At 39.4% G+C, this 21,348-nt stretch overlaps 2 protein-coding genes across 21 annotated transcripts in view; one reads left to right on the top strand and one right to left on the bottom strand.

Moving 5' to 3' along the window:
- Nucleotides 1-15,247, top strand: part of REPS1 (RALBP1 associated Eps domain containing 1) — a 109,971-nt gene extending 94,724 nt beyond the window's left edge. For 17 of the 18 annotated variants that reach the window (XM_037894883.2, XM_037894887.2, XM_037894881.2 and 14 more), the window contains 7 exons: nucleotides 2,146-2,264; nucleotides 4,796-4,860; nucleotides 8,337-8,522; nucleotides 9,196-9,291; nucleotides 9,874-10,022; nucleotides 10,741-10,846; nucleotides 13,889-15,247. In XM_037894883.2, coding sequence (XP_037750811.1) covers nucleotides 2,146-2,264; nucleotides 4,796-4,860; nucleotides 8,337-8,522; nucleotides 9,196-9,291; nucleotides 9,874-10,022; nucleotides 10,741-10,846; nucleotides 13,889-13,957 — 790 coding nt within the window. In that variant the 3' untranslated portion in view covers nucleotides 13,958-15,247. The remainder of the gene's footprint in view (nucleotides 1-2,145; nucleotides 2,265-4,795; nucleotides 4,861-8,336; nucleotides 8,523-9,195; nucleotides 9,292-9,873; nucleotides 10,023-10,740; nucleotides 10,847-13,888) is intronic. The other variant, XM_037894890.2, reaches the window with a different exon arrangement.
- Nucleotides 15,248-16,186: 939 nt separating this feature from the next.
- ECT2L (epithelial cell transforming 2 like) overlaps nucleotides 16,187-21,348 on the bottom strand; it is a 53,809-nt gene continuing 48,647 nt past the window's right edge. For 2 of the 3 annotated variants that reach the window (XM_043543036.1, XM_037894872.2), the window contains one exon: nucleotides 16,187-19,250. In XM_043543036.1, the coding sequence (XP_043398971.1) occupies nucleotides 19,187-19,250 (64 nt within the window). In that variant the 3' untranslated portion in view covers nucleotides 16,187-19,186. The remainder of the gene's footprint in view (nucleotides 19,251-21,348) is intronic. The other variant, XM_043543038.1, reaches the window with a different exon arrangement.

The raw sequence follows: 21,348 nt of genomic DNA, 5'->3' as shown, positions 1-21,348 counted from the left end.
GGGTCATAGTGGATCACAAGCTAAATATGAATCAACAGTGTAATACTGTTGCAAAAAAAGCAAACATCATTATGAGGTGTATTAGCAGGAGTTTTGTAAGCAAGACACGAGAAGTAATTCTTCCGCTCTGCTCTGCGCTGATTAGGCCTCAACTGGAGTACTGTGTCCAGTTCTGGGCACCACATTTCAGGAAAGATGTGAACAAATTGGAGGAAGTCCAGAGAATAGCAACAACGATTAAAGGTCTAGAAAACATGACCTATGAGAGAAGATTGAAATAATTGGGTTTGTTTAGTCTGAAGAGAAGACTGAGGTGGGACATAAGTTTTCAAGTACATAAAAGGTGGTTACAAGGAGGAGGGAAAAAATTGTTCTCGTTGTCCTATCCTCAGCGATTAAGCAGCAATGGGCTTAAATTACAGCAAGAGTGGTTTAGGTTGGACATTAGGGAAAACTTCCTAACTGTCAGGGTTGTTAAGCACTGGAATTAATTACCTAGCAAGGTTTTGGAATCTCGGTCTGAGATTTTTAAGCGCAGGTTAAACAAACCTAGGGATGGTCTGCCTTGAGTGCAGGGAACTGGATTAGATGACCTTGATAGGTCCCTTCTGGTCCTACTATTCTATGATTTACTAAATAAGAACATCATATATAAAAGAGGTTTTTAAAAGCCCTGAAAATCTGTAGTTGGGTGTGGGGGGCAGCACTTTGTACAGTAGGACTGGAAATCAACGTTGCTGTTTAACAGCATAGGATCAGTTTCAAAGTTATACCTTAAAACTAAAATAATTAGTGACTTCATGTAGTAAACATTATGAAAACTGTTAAAATAACCAAAAAGGGTTTGTAATTAACTTGTAGTACAACAGGTGGGAAAGTGTTTTCCAGTGTTACTTAATTGCAAAGTTGATTCTTTGTCTACTTTTATATAAATCTTTACATTACTAAGATGGTGGTTTTTGTTGATGTAGCCATAGTCACTTGAGGAGGTGATGCTACACGGACAGGAAAAACACCTTCCGTCAGTGTAGGCTGCATCTACATCGCAGGGTTATGCTGACATGGCCTCTGTAGTATAGACTCACCCCCAAGTTTCTTTTTTAATTAAATGAGTGCACCAAAAGTACTCTAGACAAAAAATCTCATTCAGCTAGTACTACAGCAACATAAGACTTCATCTCTTCAACCTCATTCTGAGTTTGGGCTTATTTTGTTTTACATCAGTTTTCCCCTAAATCAAGGGTTATCAAACTGGGGATTGTGACCTCTCAGGGGGTTGCGAGCTCTCAGCCTCCAACCCCAAGTCTTGCTATGCCTCCAGCATTTATAAGAGGGTTAAATGTTTAAAAAGTGTTTTTAATTTATAAAGGGAGTCATACTCAGAGGCTTGCTATGTGAAAGGCGTCACCAATACAAAAGTTTGAGAAGCACTGCCTAAAAGGTGTAAGTCTTTGCAGGATCTGCATTTGTGTTTGGATCTTGACATTACTAATATGTCTTGCTTCATACAAAATAACAAAACGCCCAACGATAGGGGCAGTATTTCTCAAGATCCTAAACAAATGCACTAGGTAATAGAAACTTCAGATGGAAGAGCTAGCACTCACATCTGCAAACATACACTGAGACTTCCTCAGCTTGATCATGCTCAAGGCTGACTTGTATATGAGTGAGGCAGAACCACCGGAAATTCCGTTTTCTTTAACAGCATCCCACTTAATAGTAGAAAGCAATTTCTATTCAGGCTATTGACAGAAACTTGCATGTTTGACAAAAGTCCTGATCATAATGGCTTCCAGTCTAGGTTGGATATTGCATACCTTCTCCTGAATTAACACTTGGGATGTCTACTGTCAGACACTAAGCTTCCACAAACTTTACAGTAGGTAATGAGTGCAATAAGGAGGGCTAATATGCATTTTGAAGAGAAAATAAAGGTATAAAAACAAGAAATTCAGTTATCAGAAGCAGGAAACTCCAGTTTCTTGCTTTAAAAAGTAAATTTGGCTGGGGAAAAAGGAGCTGATGGCAGCTATTAATCTTGAAACAAGATTTCTTCATATAGATGTTTTGGGTTGCACTTTCTAATTGAATTTCTATGGTTCTGGCTGTCTAAGCCTCTACAGAGGTTTACTTGTTTTGCAGGTCACATTCAGGAACATCTCCAGACAACACGGCACCACCCCCACCTCCTCCTAGGCCTCATCCTTCACATTCTCGATCATCATCTTTAGATATGAACAGATCCTTTACAGTTACTCCAGGTAGGTACATTATATGTCCATGTGTTTGCTACTTTGTTTAGTACATATTTATCTTAACACTTTCTTCAGAGAAATTTTTTTAACTTTATTTTTAAATAGACAGCATTAGGTTTGAAGTGAAAGGCTGAAAGGGTTAAATCTACTGATTGCTTTTATTAAAATAGACTCCCTTTTAAAGGAAAACAGTGGCTCAATCAACAACTTAATTAAAACAGTAAGTTCCTAAATAAAATGTCAGTACATGAGGCAGTGTAGTCAAGTGGATAAACAAGAGCATGGGAGCCATGAACCACAGTGACCCAACTGAGGACTCCACATTCCAAATTGAAAGTGCTCAAAATTGAAGCAGTAGGAGTTCGTGACAGATGCAGATTCAGATGCAAAAGGATGGTAATAGATTTATAGCCTCAGAAGATTTTTACAGGTAACTTACTGTTTTATTGACAGAGATGCTGTCTTTATAATTTCAGTTCATGATCTTAAAGTACTGTACAAAGGTTTTTCTGCTGGGGAAAAAACTGAGGTGTAGAGAAGTTTACATAACAAACTAATGATGTGAGGAGTAGAACGCAGGTCTGATTTTCAGTCTCTTGCTCTGTGCTTTTGCCAATTTTGTGTTTGACCAAAGAGACCACAGTATTGTAGCCTTCTCTGTAGTCATGGTTTGATTTAACCAATTGCTCGCCCCAAGGTGAGGGCTTATACCTACTTTAATCTGTGAGAGTTCAGCCCACAAGATTGACTATAGCAGAGAAGTTATCAACAGAAGGGGGACCCCACGGTGCACAACTGAAGCTATCTAGTGCTCTTTCTACAATAATTTCTCTTAATAGTGTGACAGGGTCAGGCCAGATGGCTACAGGAGAGTGATAGAAGGCAGATATATTAGCCCCAGGTTAAGTAGGTCTCTTTTCCCTGGGTAAGGTAACAGGGAAGGTTCCAGAACAGTCAGGAACTTTCTGGAAACAATTAAGGCAGACAGGCTGATTAGAACACCTGCAGCCAATCAAGAAGCTGCTAGAATCAATTAAGGCAGGCTAATCAGGGTACCTGGGTTTCAAAAAAGGAGCTCACTTCAGTTTGTGGTGTGTGTGCGAGGAGCTGGGAGCAAGAGGCGCAAGAAGCTGAGAGTGAGAAGGCGTACTACTGGAAGACTGAGAAGTACAAGCATTATCAGCCATTGGGAGGAAGGTCCTGTGGTGAGAATAAAGAAGGTGTTGGGAGGAGGCCATGGGGAAATAGCCCAGGGAGTTGTAGCTGTCACACAGCTGTTACAGGAGCCACTGTAGACAGCTGCAATCCACAGGGCCCTGGGCTGGATCCCAGAATAGAGGGTGGGCCTGGTTTCCCCCCATCCCTTCATCCCCCCAACTCCCTATTTGATACCGGAAGAGTTGAACTGGACTGTGGGTTCCACCAGAGGGGAAAGTCTCTGGCCTGTTCCCCGATCCACTAGGTGGATCAGCAGATACTGCGGGGATTGTTGTTCTTCCTTTCCCCATGCTGGCCAGTGATGAGGCTAACTGAGTGAATGGCAGATTTGAGCCACGAAAGTGGCCAAACTGAGGGCTGCTGTGAAGCTCTGAGGTGAGAAAATCTGCCAATGAGCGCAGCACCCACCAATGCAGAGTAGGAACTTTGTCACAGTAGCCAACCATACAATACACACTGCAGTCTGGTAAAGGAGACACCAATTCAGGACGTCTAATATTTGGATTACTCATATCATGCCTTGGTGAAAAACCCCAAGTGTTAATCACCATCAGTGGTAGTCATGCTGATGTCTCTTCTCTCCTCCCCCCTTCTTCCTCCCCCTCCCCCCCAAATAGGGGCACAGGCCAGGGTATAGCTTTTATGATGCGTTACACTGACAGCCACTGGACTTCATACATATTTAGGAAGCTTTTTACCCTTTTCATTATTTGAATTTTCACTCCCCGCTGCTTTTGGGGTGCCTTGTTTTTCATAGGCTAATTCGTTAATTCTCATACACATTAACGTTTGTCATCTTATCACCATAGTAACAGCAACATCAAGGAAGTTGCTAACAGTTCACCCTGGCTACCAATGGTTATCTTGTGGTGTCAGCTAATCCCTAGTAGACATTATCCAAATTCAGCAATTATTTTCAAAACATCAGGATATCTCAAACAGAAACAAGCTTGTCAGGCTTATCAATTTACTTATACTAACTTACCTTTGTAATATAGCTAACTCATCCTAAGGCCTAATTTGGCTATACCTGAGACCTGTAGGCTGTATGTTGCAACATTAATTAATACTTATATTTTACATCTGTATCTTAAATATAGCTGACACCTTTTATCCTTGGCTACAGTATAATTGTGGCATGTCACTCACTGAAGGCCAGTCCTGGTTATGTTACCTTATGTGCAGATAACACAGCTTATTTTCATGTTGGCAGAGTGGAAAACTAAATACATGTTCATCATATTTGCAATGAGCATGTCCTGACATATGGAAATAGCCCTGTCATCCAACTGTCATTCAGAACCTATGTCTCTTCACAGGACAGCAACAAGCTGGAGTTGTTGCCTACCCCCCTGCAGTGCCTCCAAGACCACCACCCTCACAGGTGAAGTTGACTTATTCTGTGACAATTTTTTAAAAAATTAAATAGTGTATATAATTCTTTGCCCAAGTGCAATCTTTCAGTCTGTTGAATTTTTAACTTTGCTTTAAAATATGTGCAGCAAGTAAGCACATAAGGCTGGTCTTTTGGAAACATTGGGGGGTATGAATGTGTACCAGAGCTTTCAAGCCTAGGCTTCTGCCACCTTGCAGGGCTTCCCCAGAAAGATGAGGACCTGCTCCTAGGGAAGCAATGGACTAAACGGAGACCTGAAGTACTTTTCTCCTGAGGTCAATGGGAAGTGTCTCTGGTCCAGGAGCCACATGGGAGGTGGGGAGCGGCAGAAACTTACAAACTTTTGGACACCCTCCCCAGAATAATTCCTGGGTAGCAGTACAGAAATATGCTATACAACTACTGGGGCGTGAGTTGGGGGTGGTGAGACAGACACCCCTTGGCAAAGGTCCCCTGTTCTTTGTGAACTCTCACCTGAAACCTGACAAACTCACTGCACCAAACATATGTCTGACAGGATACTTACCTTACATGTTACTCTTCGTGGATATCTACAGAAAGCATGTAACTTGTCAAGACTCAAAGTTATTGAGATGTATGTATGGGTAATATGTGTGGAATAATGTATTTATCTAAAGTATGCTTTACGGACTTGGAGTAGAAATTAGTCACCTGAGTGATGTGTCTCAATGATGATCCATTCAAGCAAGAGGGAGTTGCTAATCAGTCCCTAGTCAGCAGGCTAGGCATTGCAAGGTTCTATTGTCGATCCTTGCCACATCCCAAAACAGTCAATGGAAAACCATGAGAGACCATGACAAACAATCAAAACCATTTAAAGGTAGAAAAGAAACTCTACAACAAGGCAGGAATTCACCCTGCCTGTTTTCAGTATGACATAGAGCTTGTCTACACTACAGGTTACTTCGGTATACTTTACGTAACTCAGGAGTATGAATAATCCACATGTAAGTTGTATTAACCTAAGCACCGGTATAGACATTGCTATGTTGGCGGGAGAGCTTCTCCCACCAACATAGCTACTGCCTCTCACCGAGGCAGGAGTTAAGCTCTCCCGTCAGCTTAGAGCATTTCCATCACAAGTGCTGCATCAGTGCCGCTGCACTGCTGTAAGTGCTGTAGTATAGAGAAGGGCACTGTGGCTCCATCACTGAGGAAATCCCTTAAGGAGCAGGGAGCTTCCATGAAGGCGTTTATCCTGGTTCTGGTGAAATTCGCCAGCTTTGCAATGGGCTCAACTTTGAGGGGGCAGCCTACTTTATTATATATGAAAGGTAAATTGATAAGTGTAAACTCGGGTTTGCATTTAAGGATTCTGTTTTGTGTTGTAAGCAGTTACCATGATCACTTTCTCACTAGTTAAATCGTTATTCTTTCTTAAATAAACCTACTTTTGTTTTATTAGAAGTGCTCACAAGTGTTGTATTGACAGTAGTGGTGGTTTAAGGTCAAACTGGTAAATTATGGTACGCTGCACCTTTGATTGCAGAGCATCTGAAATTTCTGTGATCAGTCAATATTGGGCTGTATCACAGGGGAATGAGTCAGAGACTCAGGGATTGCAGTGCACATATTGTTAACCTGCCTGGCGAAGGAAGAGCTGGCATCATCAGGGAGCTGTCACCCAGCTACCACAAGAAAAGACTCTTTCTCATTGGAGGCAAGGGTAACAAAGGTGACTCATAGCTCTGGGTACCCTGAGAACCGTCACAGGTGGCATGTACAGTTTTAAGTGCTATGAAATTTTTGCTCACGTTCATGTCCCCAGAACCTTGCTTTGTGGAAATTACTCACTTCCCTCTTCCTTTTAGGGGAGTGCCTAAGTAACCATCTTAGGCAAAAGTGTGGGTTGACCCTGACTGGCTAAAACATTTTTTTAAAGAGTGTAGACAAGGGTTTACCACAAGTGCCAAGTGGTGTCTAAAAATGTGTTAAGATGTGTTGGCTAACACATTTAAAATATCACCTATTCTTCTAGTGTTCACAGGGTCCCACTTAATACATGGAGTTTCGCAACTACCCCATGAAGTTTCTTGGTGACATAATACAAAGTCCTATTTAGTTAGCTCCAGGGGTTGCCTCATGGTTATAGCTAACTTCAGCATCAAATATAACCTAAATATTTAAAATGGGTTCTATGTTAAATTCATGCTAGTTCACATTGGAATTTTCAATCAAAAAAACCCTGCCTTCATGCATAACCTTAATTTTAAAAACACAATTTAAAAACTTTTTGATGTGCACTTTGTCATGTTTATTAGCATGTCACAGTAGAAAAAGGTTTTATCTACTTTACTGCCAGCCAGCCACCCACCTTACTTTACATATTAAAGTACATTAACCTTGAGACTGGGATAGAGGATGAAAGAAAAAGGGACTTCTCAGTTTGCCTTCCCCAAAGTGACAAGCTACTCTTCTAGAAGTAGCAGTTTGTGAGCCTCCAGCCACTTATTATATCAGTAAATATAAACTGGGGAATCATTCATTATCCTTAGTTTTTGTTTCTCTTATAGGAATTGAGTTGAAAGTGGTTGTTGCAAACTAATCCTAAAAGAATGCTTAACTTCTTAGAGATGACACAGAAAAGAAAGGGGTCAAAAAGTCTTATTAATCCTAAAATAAGTTGTTGATAAACATGTATATTCAAAATAGGAGACAATATAAAGGTTATACTTCCCCTAATAATTATCCTTCATATTTCTACTTCTCAGGGGAGAATGTTGTATGATTCCCAAACTATTTTAAAAACACAAGGTTAAAATTAATAAGCTGTAGGCTTAAAAAGCCACAAGGTACAAGAGCGCTTTAAATGATTGGTGTGCCACTTTTATGCTTGAAGGTACTCTTCTGTTGGCATCAAACACTACAACACTCCCAAGCAATGGACCAACATTTTGCTCCAGCACACCCTGGTATTGCTGCATGGTTTCTCCTCTCACACTGTTCAATTCTGAATTGTTGTGTAGCCTTTAGGTTCCAATATTCCATCTGCCTTTTTTTGTCTTTCACCTTCCTGCTGTTTCAGTTTTGCTCCAGAAGAGCAGTTTGGAGGAAGGATAGGTTTTATCCATTCAAAGAGAAGTACACTTGGAAAAATGGAAAACAAAACAGTTTAGGTAAAAGGAAAGAAGTTTAACTTTACCACTGATCATTTTTGTACCATTGATAATAGGCTACCAAAGTGTTCTGCCCCTTGTTACAAATGTAGTCATTTTGTACTTGTATGGTAAGAAACATGTTTGTTCTAGTGACAGGATAGAAACTTCCAAGCATTATTAAAAGTCTAAACAAAGGCAGTAACTTCTGCAGTAATACATTAAACAATTGTCCTTGGTTAGCATTCTTGCATAAACTCTTGTTTGGACAAGATTTTGCTCCTATGTTATGTCAGTTATTTCAAGAACACAGTATTAGTAATTACTGTCATCTTTGTTTTGCTATAGGGTGCAGGTCCTCATGTGCATCGCCCAGTGGATGCTGAAAGCCTAATAGCTCATACCAGTACCTCACCTCAGCAAATACCAGAACAGCCAAATTTTGCAGACTTCAGCCAGTTTGAGGCATTTGCTGCATCAGGTGTAAATGAAGAGGAGGAGGATGAAATTGAAACACATTCAGAAGTCTTGCAGGTCAGTGTAAATGGATATATTGTAGACCACTTAGTGTTATACACTGGTGTACCCTGTTAGTTATACCCAGTAGACTTTGCATAAATCACTTCCTGTGCCTGTTTCCCTGTCCACTGTTTGCCCAGTCTATAAACTCTTTTGGGCAGGTACAATCTTATGGTGTGTGTTTTTGTATAATGCCTAGCATTATAATGGGGCCCTGATCTTTGTTGCGGGCCTTTGAGTTACTATAGTATAAATAATATGTAACATCTGATTTAGATCAGAAGAGTTTCAAATAAGTCTTTATTATTTGGTCGTCTCTTTATACTGAGGTTAGCTCCGGTAGCAAGAGGTTATAATTTAGGGTCCAACAATCCTCTCTTGTTGCTGCCTCTTATGAAATGTAACTTTCCTACATGTCTCTGGTGTGATCTTATTGCAGATCAGAAATAGTGAGAGTAGTGTGGCTAGGAGATTTACTAGATGGTGCTGGTAATCAGCTACAGCCCTTTCTCTCCATCCCTGAGCCTTTAAAGAGGACTTGGTTTCACATAAGAGACTTGACAGTGTAAACTCTGTTCGTTTAACGGAGAACATACCAGTCTGACATACCTGGCTATCATCCTAATTGTTACAGAATTAAATATTTGCGTAACAATACAGTGTTTCTAAACTGTCTCATTCTCTGTAGGTTGAAAAACCCTCTGATTCTGCAGGCTCCCTTAGAGTCGCCAAAACAGATGCCAGAGTTGAAGAGAAGGCAGCTGGTAGTGTCCCTGTTAATGCGGTACGTAAAATGAAATTTAAGGGGAAAGTGTAGGTTTTAACACATAGAAGAATGTGTATTAGAACAGTTGCCAGTTAGTGACTGCTACACCTGAGTTTGCAGACGTTTCCATTTGAACTCCGTTTTCAAAGGCTCAGAACTTCTTGGAATATTTACATTTTTGGCTAAAATATTACATGCTTGCTGGGCTGTTTGCATCTAAAATTATGACAGTAAAGGCTCACTTTAATGAAGGTAGATTGCTTACATGTAATGATCAGGTGGTTACCAAAATTGATTCATACAGGGGTTATTTTTAGGATTTTAGTCCATGGGGAACAGATGGCTGGAGCAGTTATTTTATATATATAAAATTATACCCCAAGGTCAATTACTACTCCCTTGAGATGAGTTATTCTCATGCAGTTTTTCTGATGCCGCCTGAGAGAACTCAAGTAAACCTTGACATTGTTATGAGTCAGTGTTCTCAGAACTTGTACAGTAAATAAATTAGTTTCACAGAAAGTTTTGCACAGACGGTTGATTTGAACAGAAATATAATTCATTGAGATGTTTGCTTATGGGCTGCCTTTTGCCTCCCAGGGGAAAGGCACCACCCCTCTTGCTCCACCACCAAAGCCTATTCGCAGAAGGTTAAAATCGGAAGATGAGCTGAGACCTGAAGCTGAGGAGAATACACAGAAAACAGGTGTCATAGCTGCTGTTCTTGCTTCACAGCCATCTATCCCTAGGTAACCCAGGATGAGTATGAATACGTCTAATATTGGGAAGTTCACATTTAAACAGCAAATAAAACTGTTAGCTTACGGAAGAGCTACAAGAGATTTACAATGTCTTGAATAACTGTGGCTGTAAATCATATATATAAAACTACTGAGGGAGTCAACATAAATGTTAAAGGTTTTTTAATTAGATCCTCCCAAAAAATGTCCCGAGTAGTGCTGAGAGATACCTAATAAGGCACTCCAGTTGTCTGGATGAAAAACTTACTAACGTTTTGCAAAATACCTTGACTATCAAAAGTGCTGTGTAAATGTTAGTGTTGTATTGTTAATTTTAAATAAAGTCGGTGAGTATGGATGGTCTTGAACTTTACCCTCAAGTCTATGCGAAACACAAATTAAATTAAAGTCAATCTGGCATTGTATCAGTAGTCTGGAAGGTGTAAATTTATTATAGCAATTTAAGAATGTAATTCATTGTATTAGTTCTGTAGGAAACGGGTATGCAAAGCTTTTGTGCAAACAAGGCTAGTGTACTACGTGTTCTAGTCTGTAGAAAGGAAAATAAGTGGGAAGAGTCACTAAATTATGTAAAAAAGTGTCCTCTGTACAGCTCTTGCTGAACACTTTAAATAGGGACTAAGGAATTGAGGATACTTACCAAAGTTATTTCCTGGAGTGCTTGGCAGTGAAAAGACTTCTAAAAAACATTTTAATCTATCCTCAGGTCCGTGGGGAAAGACAAGAAGGCAATTCAGGCATCAATTAGACGCAATAAGGAAACAAACACTGTTTTGGCCAGATTGAATAGTGAATTACAGCAACAGTTAAAGGTAATACCATCATTCTCTTTGTATGTCAGTTTCTGAGAAGTAAGTGTGTGCACATGTGTAGGCTGAGATAGCATAGTGATGGGGCCATTTAAGTACCGAGATAGAGAACTGTGTATATTAACACACACATTGTATATGGGTGAGGGCATAGGAGATAGCTATTTAAAATGTTAAGCTGTTTTTATACGTAAGCGAATAACTGGGTAGGCACTAGTACTGCTGAAAAGGATCTGTGGATAACACAGTAGATCATAAATTAAATATGAGCCAGCAATGTGGTACGGTTGCGAAAAAGGTTAATATTCTGGGGTGTATTAATAGTGTTTTATATAAGACATGGGAGGTAACTGTCTCACTGTACTTGACACTGATGAGGCCTCAGCTGCAGTACGGTGTCCACTTTTGGGCACCACGTTTAACGAAATGTGGCCAAATTGGAGAAAGTCCGGGGGAAAGCAACAAAAATGATAAGTGTAGAAAACCTGACCTATGAGGAAAAGTTAATAAATAAATAAAACAAAAACACCTAAGCATGTTTAGTCTTGAGAAAAGATTTGGTGAGGAGACCTGATAAGTCTTCAAATATGTTAAGGGCTGTTATAAAGAGGCAGGTGACTGAGTATTTGTTCTCCATGTCCACTGAAGGAAGCATAAGTAGTAATCATCTTAATCTGCAGCAAGAGAGATTTGGTTTAGTATTAGCAAAACCTATATAAGGATAGTTAAGCACTGGAATAGGCTTCAAAGAGAGGTTATGGAATCCCTGTCATTGGAGGTTTTTAAGAACAAGTTGGACAACACCTGACAGGGATGGTCTAGGTATACTTTGTCCTGCCTCAATGCAGGAGGCTGGAGTAGATGACCTCTCAAGGTCCCTTTCAGCTTTACATTTCTATGAGTCTGATTACAGGAGATAGCTATTTGCAATGTGCTCTTGTGGAACTCTGAAAATAGAAAGGACAAGAAAATTAGTTTGTGTTGAAGTGTTTCTACAAGATACCTTCTTGTTTCTAATTATCTTGATATTACTAATTAACATGCTGTTAAGTATAGCAAAAATAAGACTAGAAGAATTATTAACTTGTACACTTAATATCACTATTCTGAGATGAAGGTGCAGTAACTCCTCACTTAGTCATCCCAGTTAACGTGGTTACGTTGCTGATCAATTAGAGAACATACGCCTTTAAAGTTGCGCAATGCTTCCTTATAGTGTTTGGCAGCTGCCTGCTTTGTCCACTGCTTGCAGAAAGAGCAGCCCATTGGAGCCAGCTGGTGGGGGCTTGGAACCAGGGTGGACCAGTAGCCCCCCTGTCAGCTCCCTGCTCCCCTAAGTTCCCTGTGCGGCAGCCTCCCAGCAGGCTATCAATTGCCAGCAGTTCAGCTGTCCCTCCCCCACTGCCATGTGCTGCTCCTGCCGTCTGCCTTGGAGCTCTTCCTGGGAGCCTCCTGCTTGCTGTCTCAGGGCTGGGGGTGGAAAGAGGGCTGCTAATGTCAGGGTGTCCCCCTCCCCCCTGCTCCAGCCCCCCGCTTACCCCATCTCCATAGAGCAGGGGGGAGACACAACAGGGCTCAGGACAGAGGGAGCTTGCTGGCAGCAGCTGCTGTCTCAACTTGGTGATCTACTTAAAAAGGCAGTGTACTTAGAGTGGGGTCAGCGTAGTTAAAGGGGCAATGTGTATCTCTCTCTCACACACAGTGTCTGTCTGCCATGCTGTCTCCCCTCCCTCCATTTTTGCTGCCTTGTAAAGTGTGAGGCTACATTAACAACAATATGTTAATCCTTGAGAGTCCAGCCAATTGCTAGCTCATCATTTAGCAATAAGGCAATCCCTGGGAAATATCCCACCGTCTTCCACCCTCTGACTTCACCACTTCAACCAAGCTTCACGATCATAATTGCTGTGTACAGTATTAAATTGTTGTTTAAAACTTATACTGTGTGTGTGTGTGTGTGTGTGTATGTATGTGTGTGTGTGTATATATATATGTGTGTGTGTGTGTGTGTGTGTGTATGTATATATATATATATATATATATAAAATTTGGTGAAAAAAAATTTCCTGGAACATAACCCCCCCATTTACATTAATTCTTATGGGGAAATTGGATTCACTTAACATTGTTTCGCTTAAAGTTGCATTTTTCAGGAACATAACTACAATGTTAAGCAAGGAGTTACTGTATTTGGAAAACTAGCAAAAACACTTAGAAGCGCATTTGTGGTTTTTTCCTCAGCCTGGAAGGGGGAGGAATCAAATCCTGAAACGTTAATGAAACGTAAAGCACAAAACACTGATTCATTTCATAAGCATATTATTGAAAAAAATAGAGGCACAAAATGTCTGAAATGCAAAAATTGCAGTTCAGTAAATAAACACAAGAAAACAGTCACCAGTCTAACCTAACTAGTTAAATTGCTCACTGTTGTCTTGTGCTTTACCTTTTGAATTTGTCTTTGGATGCCAATGTACTTTTACCTAATTTATTTTTTCAGCACCTCATCTTAGTTATGAATTTCATACTAAACCAATCCAAATGTGCTAAAATGTTGAATTTATGCTATCCTGGCTAGATAGGAGTGCAGGTCATTTAGAAAACTGACAAGTCTGAATTCAAATCTGTATTATAGGTCTTGAAAGACAGTTGGGATGGGTGAAATTCACTGAAAACAAACTTCAAGTTCATGAAACTTTAACCAAGTGAAATTCTGCCTCACTCTCTTCTCCCAATTTTATTTGAAAATATCATGTGTATAAATTCATGCCTACTTATCCTTGCCTAGTATGTAGGTGGCACAAAAAGGAATGCAGCCTGCTAAATGGCTTTATTTTTGAACAAAGGTCTCATTCAGAGTGAGCAGAATTCACTAGTCGAGGCTCTGATTCAGCTGACGGGAGGGGGTTCTTGTATTCTTTAGAGAACAACTTGAAGTGAGGGCCCAAAGCTGATGCTAACATTTACCTTATTTTGATCACAGTAAGAATTTTTTCACAATGTTCTTTCACTTTGGACTGTAAATTGAAAATCTTTCCTTTCCAGGATGTTCTTGAAGAGAGAATCTCCCTGGAAGTCCAACTGGAACAGCTTCGACCCTTCTCTCACCTATAAGCCAATTGCCGTTAACTGTGAATTTACTAAATTTGGAAAGGGGGATTGGGTTCAAAGCCTATTGAAAGACCCATTCATTCAGCTCAGTGCGCTCTTTTCAACATTACATTTTGTGATTCTGTTCTGTCCGGTTTGTCCATCTGTGCATTTAAGTATTTTAACTCCAATCCAAAAAATCAGGATAACTTTTTTCCTTGAATGTTATGTATCTTGGCACTGCCTCCCCTGCCATTTCCTTGGGAATGCATGATCTTTCTGCTGGAGTTGAGTTTGCACAGTTTCAGTGGCCAAACACTTCAAACTGGAATTAATTACCTAATGGTTTCTATATTTCATGTCAAAGAAAAGGACAGCTCGTCAGTTAACTTTTAACATTAAAGCACACATATACTATAAATGCCTCTTACACTGCAGAATTTGTTTTATTGTATAAAACAGGAAAACTAATCTGGTATGTGAACCAAAATTGATCTCCCAAACCTCCTTTCACAAGTTAGCAAGTGATTCACAATTCCAGAAAGCCTGCCTTTTTTGCAATAAAGTAGCTCCCTCAGGCTGCCACAGAATTTCTTGCAGGCTACCTTGCCATATCATCTAAAATTGATTATTTCATCTTTGTTTCATATTTTGTGCAGTATGTGACCAGATTGCCAGGTGTTCACATTTTTCCACTCATGATCTTGATTCAGCCGCATGCATATAAATGACCTATGGTACAGCTGATACTACACGTAACAGACCTTCCTCGGTCATCCCTTCTGTGAAAAGAATTGGGTGTTAATTCCCAATGTATTGATTGCACATTTCCTGAGCACTACCTGTAAATGCATGCTTCACACATGACCTTTTATTAACAGATCATATCCACCAGTCTTTACTGTAACAGATTGTACTGTCAAGTAATGTGTCAATACCTCTCTGAACTTCTAATTCCCAGCCAAAAAATAAACAGTTTGTTTCTTAGGACTTCTGGGTTACCTTCTGTTACCTTGTCTCCAGGCCTTATTCTTCTGGCATATAGACAGGCTTCACTATTAACAAAAAGTTCCCTGAGTGTATCCTGTTGTTCGGGTTGATGTACTGTATTAGGATTTGTTGTATATTGTATGATACACACCTTTTGATCTCATATGTAAATTTGCATTAATTGCTGACTAACAGCAGATATTCTATTTAATGGCTTCTTCTGGCTGTGGGATCATAGATGTTAAACCGCATGGATGTATCTCAGCAGAATCAGAACTAGCAATTGTGTGATTTTTACACCAATAAAACAGCACAATATTTTAATTTTGTTGATTCATCTTTAACTGGAACTTGTAAAACTCACAAATCTGCAGGAATATATTTTTAAATCTTTTTGATGGCATTCACAAGGAGCAGTAGATCCCTTCATTCTTCTAGTTTTCAGCTATTGGCCATCTTGGATTTTCTTGGTAAAGTGAGGCTAGCCTTCATTTATGTTAATATAGCTGCACAAACTGTCTCGTTTCTAGAGTACAAGCATAAGGGATGCAGTGTGGTGCAGTGGCTAAAGCACTGGACTGGGACTCAGATTGGGTTCCATTCCTGGATCTGCCACTCACCTACTGGAAGACCTTTGGTAAGTCGTGTTACCTCTTTGTGCCTTAGCTTCCCCATCTGTAAAATGGGGATAATGATACTGCCCTCCTTTGCAAAGCTCTCTGAGATCTATTGATGAAAAGCACTAAGGTAGAATGGATATTATCTTAAATTTATAAATAAACCTAGGTATCCTGTATAAAAGCAGAATGCTGCTACAGTGTAACTCTTGGGTGAAAGAAGGTAACTAATAAATTACATTATCTAGAGTTCTGTGAAGGTACCTTCTGAATGTAATCAAACTAAACGGATCACAGTTTAGAAGTAGTTGACCTTCCCTGCTTCACTGTTGGTTTTAAATTAGTTTCTTAACCATGTTACCAATTGATTATTGAAAAGCACATTTTAAATCAAATTTTCCACAGTTTATGCTATTTACTACTTGCAATTCTGTTTGGACAGTGAAAATAAATTCGTATGTTTCCCTTTCTGATTACTGTACATTGACAGGATACTTGCAGTTTTAAAAAATACTGTGGGGGAATTTTACTACTCTAACACCTGTTCCAGTTATATTTTTTGAAAATGTCATGGAAACATTGTTTTCTTTTGTACATATTTTGCAAACTAGCATTCCTTAACATAGAAGTAATGAATTTCACACTGTGAAATGAAAAAAAGTGGATCTTTTTATTTGCATGTAGGTGGATTGAGATTTCTATAATGAATAACTTGTTTAAAAAATAACTTGTTTAAAAAATAAACTACCTATATAGAAATCACACTTGCACAATATGTTGTCAATTAGTAGATTAAGTGTCAGACTAAATTTAGTGAAATCAGGTATAAGCGAAAAGGAGAAATGCAAGGTAACCCAGAAAAGTTAATAGTCTAAGATCACTTCACCGTTGTAACTAATTATCAAGTAGCTGGGTAACACTGAAAGACCGTATGCTGCACTTTCCAGCTGGGTCCTCTGGTACAATCAAGGAACATGATTTTTTAAAAACTGTATGCATGTAATTGTCCATGCAGTTTTGTTTATAAAAATAGATTTTTTTCAAAAAAAAAAATCATAAATCAGACATTCAGACCTTTGAATTAAATGTAAAAAAAACTTTTATTCTCAAATCCTGAATGCATGATTGGATCTCAATGTCTCAAATCCTTGCAATGGAATCAACAAAATTGTACATCAAATACATCAAATTAAGAGCTTAATTGCAGTAATGCCACTTTTCTATCTAGGCAGGAGAAATAGGATGACTGTTTATTTAAAGATTTCTTGTGATTTATTTTGAATGCTCATTATGTGAACTTTAAACCAAATTTTTAATTCAGAAATAAATCTGAACTATCTAAAGAGCTAGTTTAATTTCTCATCTTCACTACAATCTTTTGTTTTAAGAACATCATATTACGTGGTGGTCATCAACAGTTAACTCATCTAAAAAATGTGGGCAGGATTTATTTTCAGTAAAAGGTAATTCTGTCTAATTCCTAGAGGAAATCGGTGGGATGCAAAACATAATTGTTTTAATGTTCCCTCCTCATTCCCTTCTGTCTCCCATTTGTTCTAGCTACCTGTTGCATATTGTTATAATCCTAGATTGATTCTGAGCTCTTTGGGCCAGAGACTCTCTATTTGTACAGTGCCCAGGAGAATGTGGTTGCAATCTGTGATGCTGCTGTGTGCTACTGCAGTGTGAGTAGTTTAGGGAATAAATAGGGGAGGAAGGATAAATGCCAATACAGTTCATACACAAACAGTTGTTTGCACACAGTATTTTTCTTCAAACTGTTTGCAAAAACTTATCTTATTACAGGCTGCTATAACAAGCAGCATCAATTTCTTGGTCTGATTTTTCTCTTCCCTCTAGCACCTTCCCCCCCCCCCCCCCCCAATCTTTTCTCTCTACTAATTTGTCTCTTTTCTTCCACCATTCCGAGTGCTGGAACTGTTGCTTTTTCCCCCTCAATACCCATTTAATGTCCTCTCCCATGTCTGTTTATCTACAAAATAAAATTGAATATGTGAAAAGCCTTTTTTTTAAAGGCAGTGCTACTTTAAAAAGACTGTCAGCGTAATAAATTATTCTTCCTGCTTTTTCTTTGAAGGATCTCAAGGGTCCCTCATTTTCATCCCAAAGGCACCGATTCCATCTTACATGGACTGGATTTTTATCACTTATTACTGAAAAATACATCTGACATCCAGACTAGAGAATTACAAAATGAAGGTTATAAAAAGTTATTTATACTAAAGGAATGAATCCGCAGCATTTTTAAATTTCCTACATGAATAATTTCTTGTCCTTCATTGAGTCTGCCAAACATTCTGTTCTTCATTTGGGCCTTGGTAGGTTGAGATACACTTCTCCTCCCACCTCTATTGTGTGCTCATAAGTCTTATTCACTAAGGGCTTCTATACCTAGCAAGTTCCTCTGTTGCAAGCCAGGGTGTGATCTATAGTGCACCAGCTTACCCCTCAGTAACGTCCTGTGTGGTCACTGCTACAGTGCAATGAAAGTTCTAGAGTGGTACTGCTCTTTGAAGTAGCAGTAGGCTAAGCCGCCCTTTGGAGCTTTCACAGCACTGTGGTAGTGTCCATATTGGACATTCCTGAGCAGCAAGCAAGTAGTGTTTGAAGCATTGTATGTCCTAACCTTTAATGAACACATTTCTATTCCATGAAAACAAATTGCAAGAATTCCTTGACATTAGATTCTTAAATGTAAGAACAGACCCAGAACAAATAGTAATTCTAGGGGAAAGATAAGGAGCTGTTTGTTCATGTAAATTCTAAACGTAACTTACCTATTCTTGTTACTATGGTGCTTAAATACCTTCTACAGCAGTCCTTGTTGGGTGATTTCATTTTCAGCTACAGAGTTATACTTCCAAAAGCTATGTCTTTGTAACATCTAACAACTTATTTTTATTTCCCAGAGCCTGTATACTTTATTATTCATATTGCTGTACTAATTTTTTAGTACAGTTTTCACTCAGTGAGGAATTATGTGAAAATCCAGGACTTTGGTCTTTAATAAAAATTGCAAAAAAGTAAAATGTTTCTATCTCCTTAATGCCCTTTGAAACTATGATATAAGGACTTAATGGGTAGTATATACTGAGAATATACCAGTTAAAATGTCTTGTTATCCATAACCGAACTGTAGTGTTGTCCCCTCGTGCAATCAGTGGAGAAAATCTAAAGCCGTTTTCATAGCAGATTCTCGATGAATTAGCAGCTTTCTTCCCGTTTGTCATACAGTGAAGATCTTTATGAAGGCCATTAAGTCATATTGTGCGGATTTTGCGTTAAGTTCTGAAGACGAAATGGATTGTAGTAGTGTGATCTTTTTAAAAAAGGATCAGTCTTACAGGTCGACAATGAGTGTTGATTCTACTGTAAGTTTCTGCAGTCTGAGGCACACACACGATGGTACTCCATGAGCCACTATCAAAAGGAATGCTAACTTCTTGGTAAGGTGCGGAATTTGAGCAAAAGTCCTCAGTAGGAAACTGCACAAAAATCTGTTCACAAATAATTAGTGCACGCTACAGGAGTTGGGCATCTGAAACACTAAGATGAATCTCAGTTCTTTTCAATGCTACAGTTGATTGCCCTTTGTAGTGCAGATAGCCATGTAAATTTATCATCTTCATCCTCTATAGAACAAATCCATTGGCGTTTTGGGCCTTGTAAAATAAATGCATTCTTTATATCTGTTAATGTGTAAAAAAGAAAGAGAAAGGCTTTAGTGTATTAACTGCTCTTGACAATAGGTTATCTAAGGGATAGGTGGTAGTTTCACAGAATCTTGCAAATAGCTTTACTCTTAAATTCTGACTTCCAATGGTTTAAGGACATAATGAATAGCAAAAAATACTTCTGCTTGTCTGATTTAAGAATATGTAGAGCTGTATCATATGGGAAACCCCTAGAATACAGCCCACAAAGTGAGACAGATATCTGAGGGGAGACACTGGACAGTGTTAAGTCATGTTTTTAGGAATCGTGTTTGCTAAAAGTTTTAAATCTAAGGATATGCTGACTTTCAACCCTACATTCTCCTAAATTGGTGTATAGGCATAGCTCCAGTGACCTGCACTGGGCTCTCTGAGGGAGTTATGCTAACTTAATCTAGCAATGGATCTGGCCTTCTCTGTTTAAGATTTTTTTTTACTCTGTTGGTTGCTTAGGCTCTTGGGGATGGGGAGGAGCAGACAGAAGCTACTAAGCATTTCACCATGGGTGGAGATTGGGAGGGGTATGGAGGGGCATTGCCTCCCCAAACTGGATACATTGCAGAGGTGACGCATGGTGGGGAGGGTCAGATTTTTCTCTCCCTTCTATTTGGCCCTGCTTCCTCCATGCGGAGCAATGTTTGGGGGCAGAGGGGTGAGCAGTGATACTAGGTGCTGTGTCCAGGTCAGTTTCCCCACATGGGCTGCATAAGGGGAGGGCAACAGAGCAGTTCCTGATCCTTCAGCTGGGGGCCATTTCAATTTTACTAGCCCATAAAGTAAGACACTTGTCCCAGAACCACAGGTATCTAGACATTCTAATAAGCACCAGTAACACTGTAGCAAGTGAACATAAGATCAGAGCTGCTTCCCAAGGGTCTGTGCAGTGTACACTGACTGTGTCAAGCCCAGGTGAGTGACAGAGTGAACAAGGAAGGTTAAATGTGAGTGGAATGCGCTCAAGCAGATGGGCACAGGGGACCTGCTTTAGCCATGGATTTGTTTGATATGTGCATTGCATGAACTACTTCTTAAGAACTAATTCATTATGGTTGAACGGGGAAAGGATCAAACTTGAATATTTTTTTTTCAGGTACAGGAGTAAAATTCAGCCAGATATCAGAAACAGTTATTGAATAGTGAAAGCTTTTAGATTGGGTAATGAGAGCAATCCACCTGCTGAGGAGAGCTCAAGGAGGAACAATGGAAGGGTTAGCTCCGACGGGTGCCCTAATTAGTGCTGTGTGAATAACAGATGTTTTGGTTTGCTGGCAGTTCTGAAAAATGGAAGGAAAAAAATGTTTTGGGTCAAACTAAAATCAATGTTTTAAAAATGTTCAGTGAATCGAAACCTAAAAAGATTGTTTTGGACCGAATGACGTGTTCTGCTTAAGCCGGAAAAAAAAAACATTAAAATGCTTGAATCTCTTTAATTTTTAAATAAAATGAAGTACATTTTGAAAATCATTTTGAATCAAAAAAAATCTTTCTTTCTGAAAATGTCAACAGAACACATCCGTTTTTTCAGAATTTTTTTAGGCTTTGTCATCCAAAACAGTGCGGTGAAAATGACACAAATTCACAATGTTTTGGTGTCACTCAGTTTGTATTTTTTGCAGAAAAAGTTAGCATTGAAAAAACTTCACGCAGCTATAGTCCTAATGGTGAGTCTATCTCTGAAGTCTAACGCCTCTGGAGCCTCAAGGAGGGAGGGAGAGAAGGAAAACACAGGTGCAGGGTGCATTCTCCAAACCCTGTTACTCATACTCTTCTGCCTGCTAAATTACAGGAAGACTTTAGGCAAGCTTGTGTTCTGTTCTATATCTCCTTTGCATTCAGGGTCCCATGAAAAGTCACCAGTCCCTACTGACTGCTGGCAAATACTGGTAATAGTAATTTGGAAGTTAAAGTAAGCGGGCCTGGGAGTTAAGCTGATCTACTGCCTTGCACTGTGACAGTGGCAGAATGCAATATTGCTGTCTCCCATTGACATATGCTGGCTTTTGCTTCAGCTCTTGCCCTGCCATGGGTGGATGATGATGATAGCGTCCGGTGTAAGTGATGTTTAATTGTTTAA

This window comes from Chelonia mydas, chromosome 3, assembly GCF_015237465.2.
Source record: "Chelonia mydas isolate rCheMyd1 chromosome 3, rCheMyd1.pri.v2, whole genome shotgun sequence".
Classification (NCBI taxonomy): Eukaryota; Metazoa; Chordata; order Testudines; family Cheloniidae; genus Chelonia; species Chelonia mydas.
Note: the sequence above shows the minus strand (reverse complement) of the source record. Positions and strands in the feature narration are given on the sequence as shown.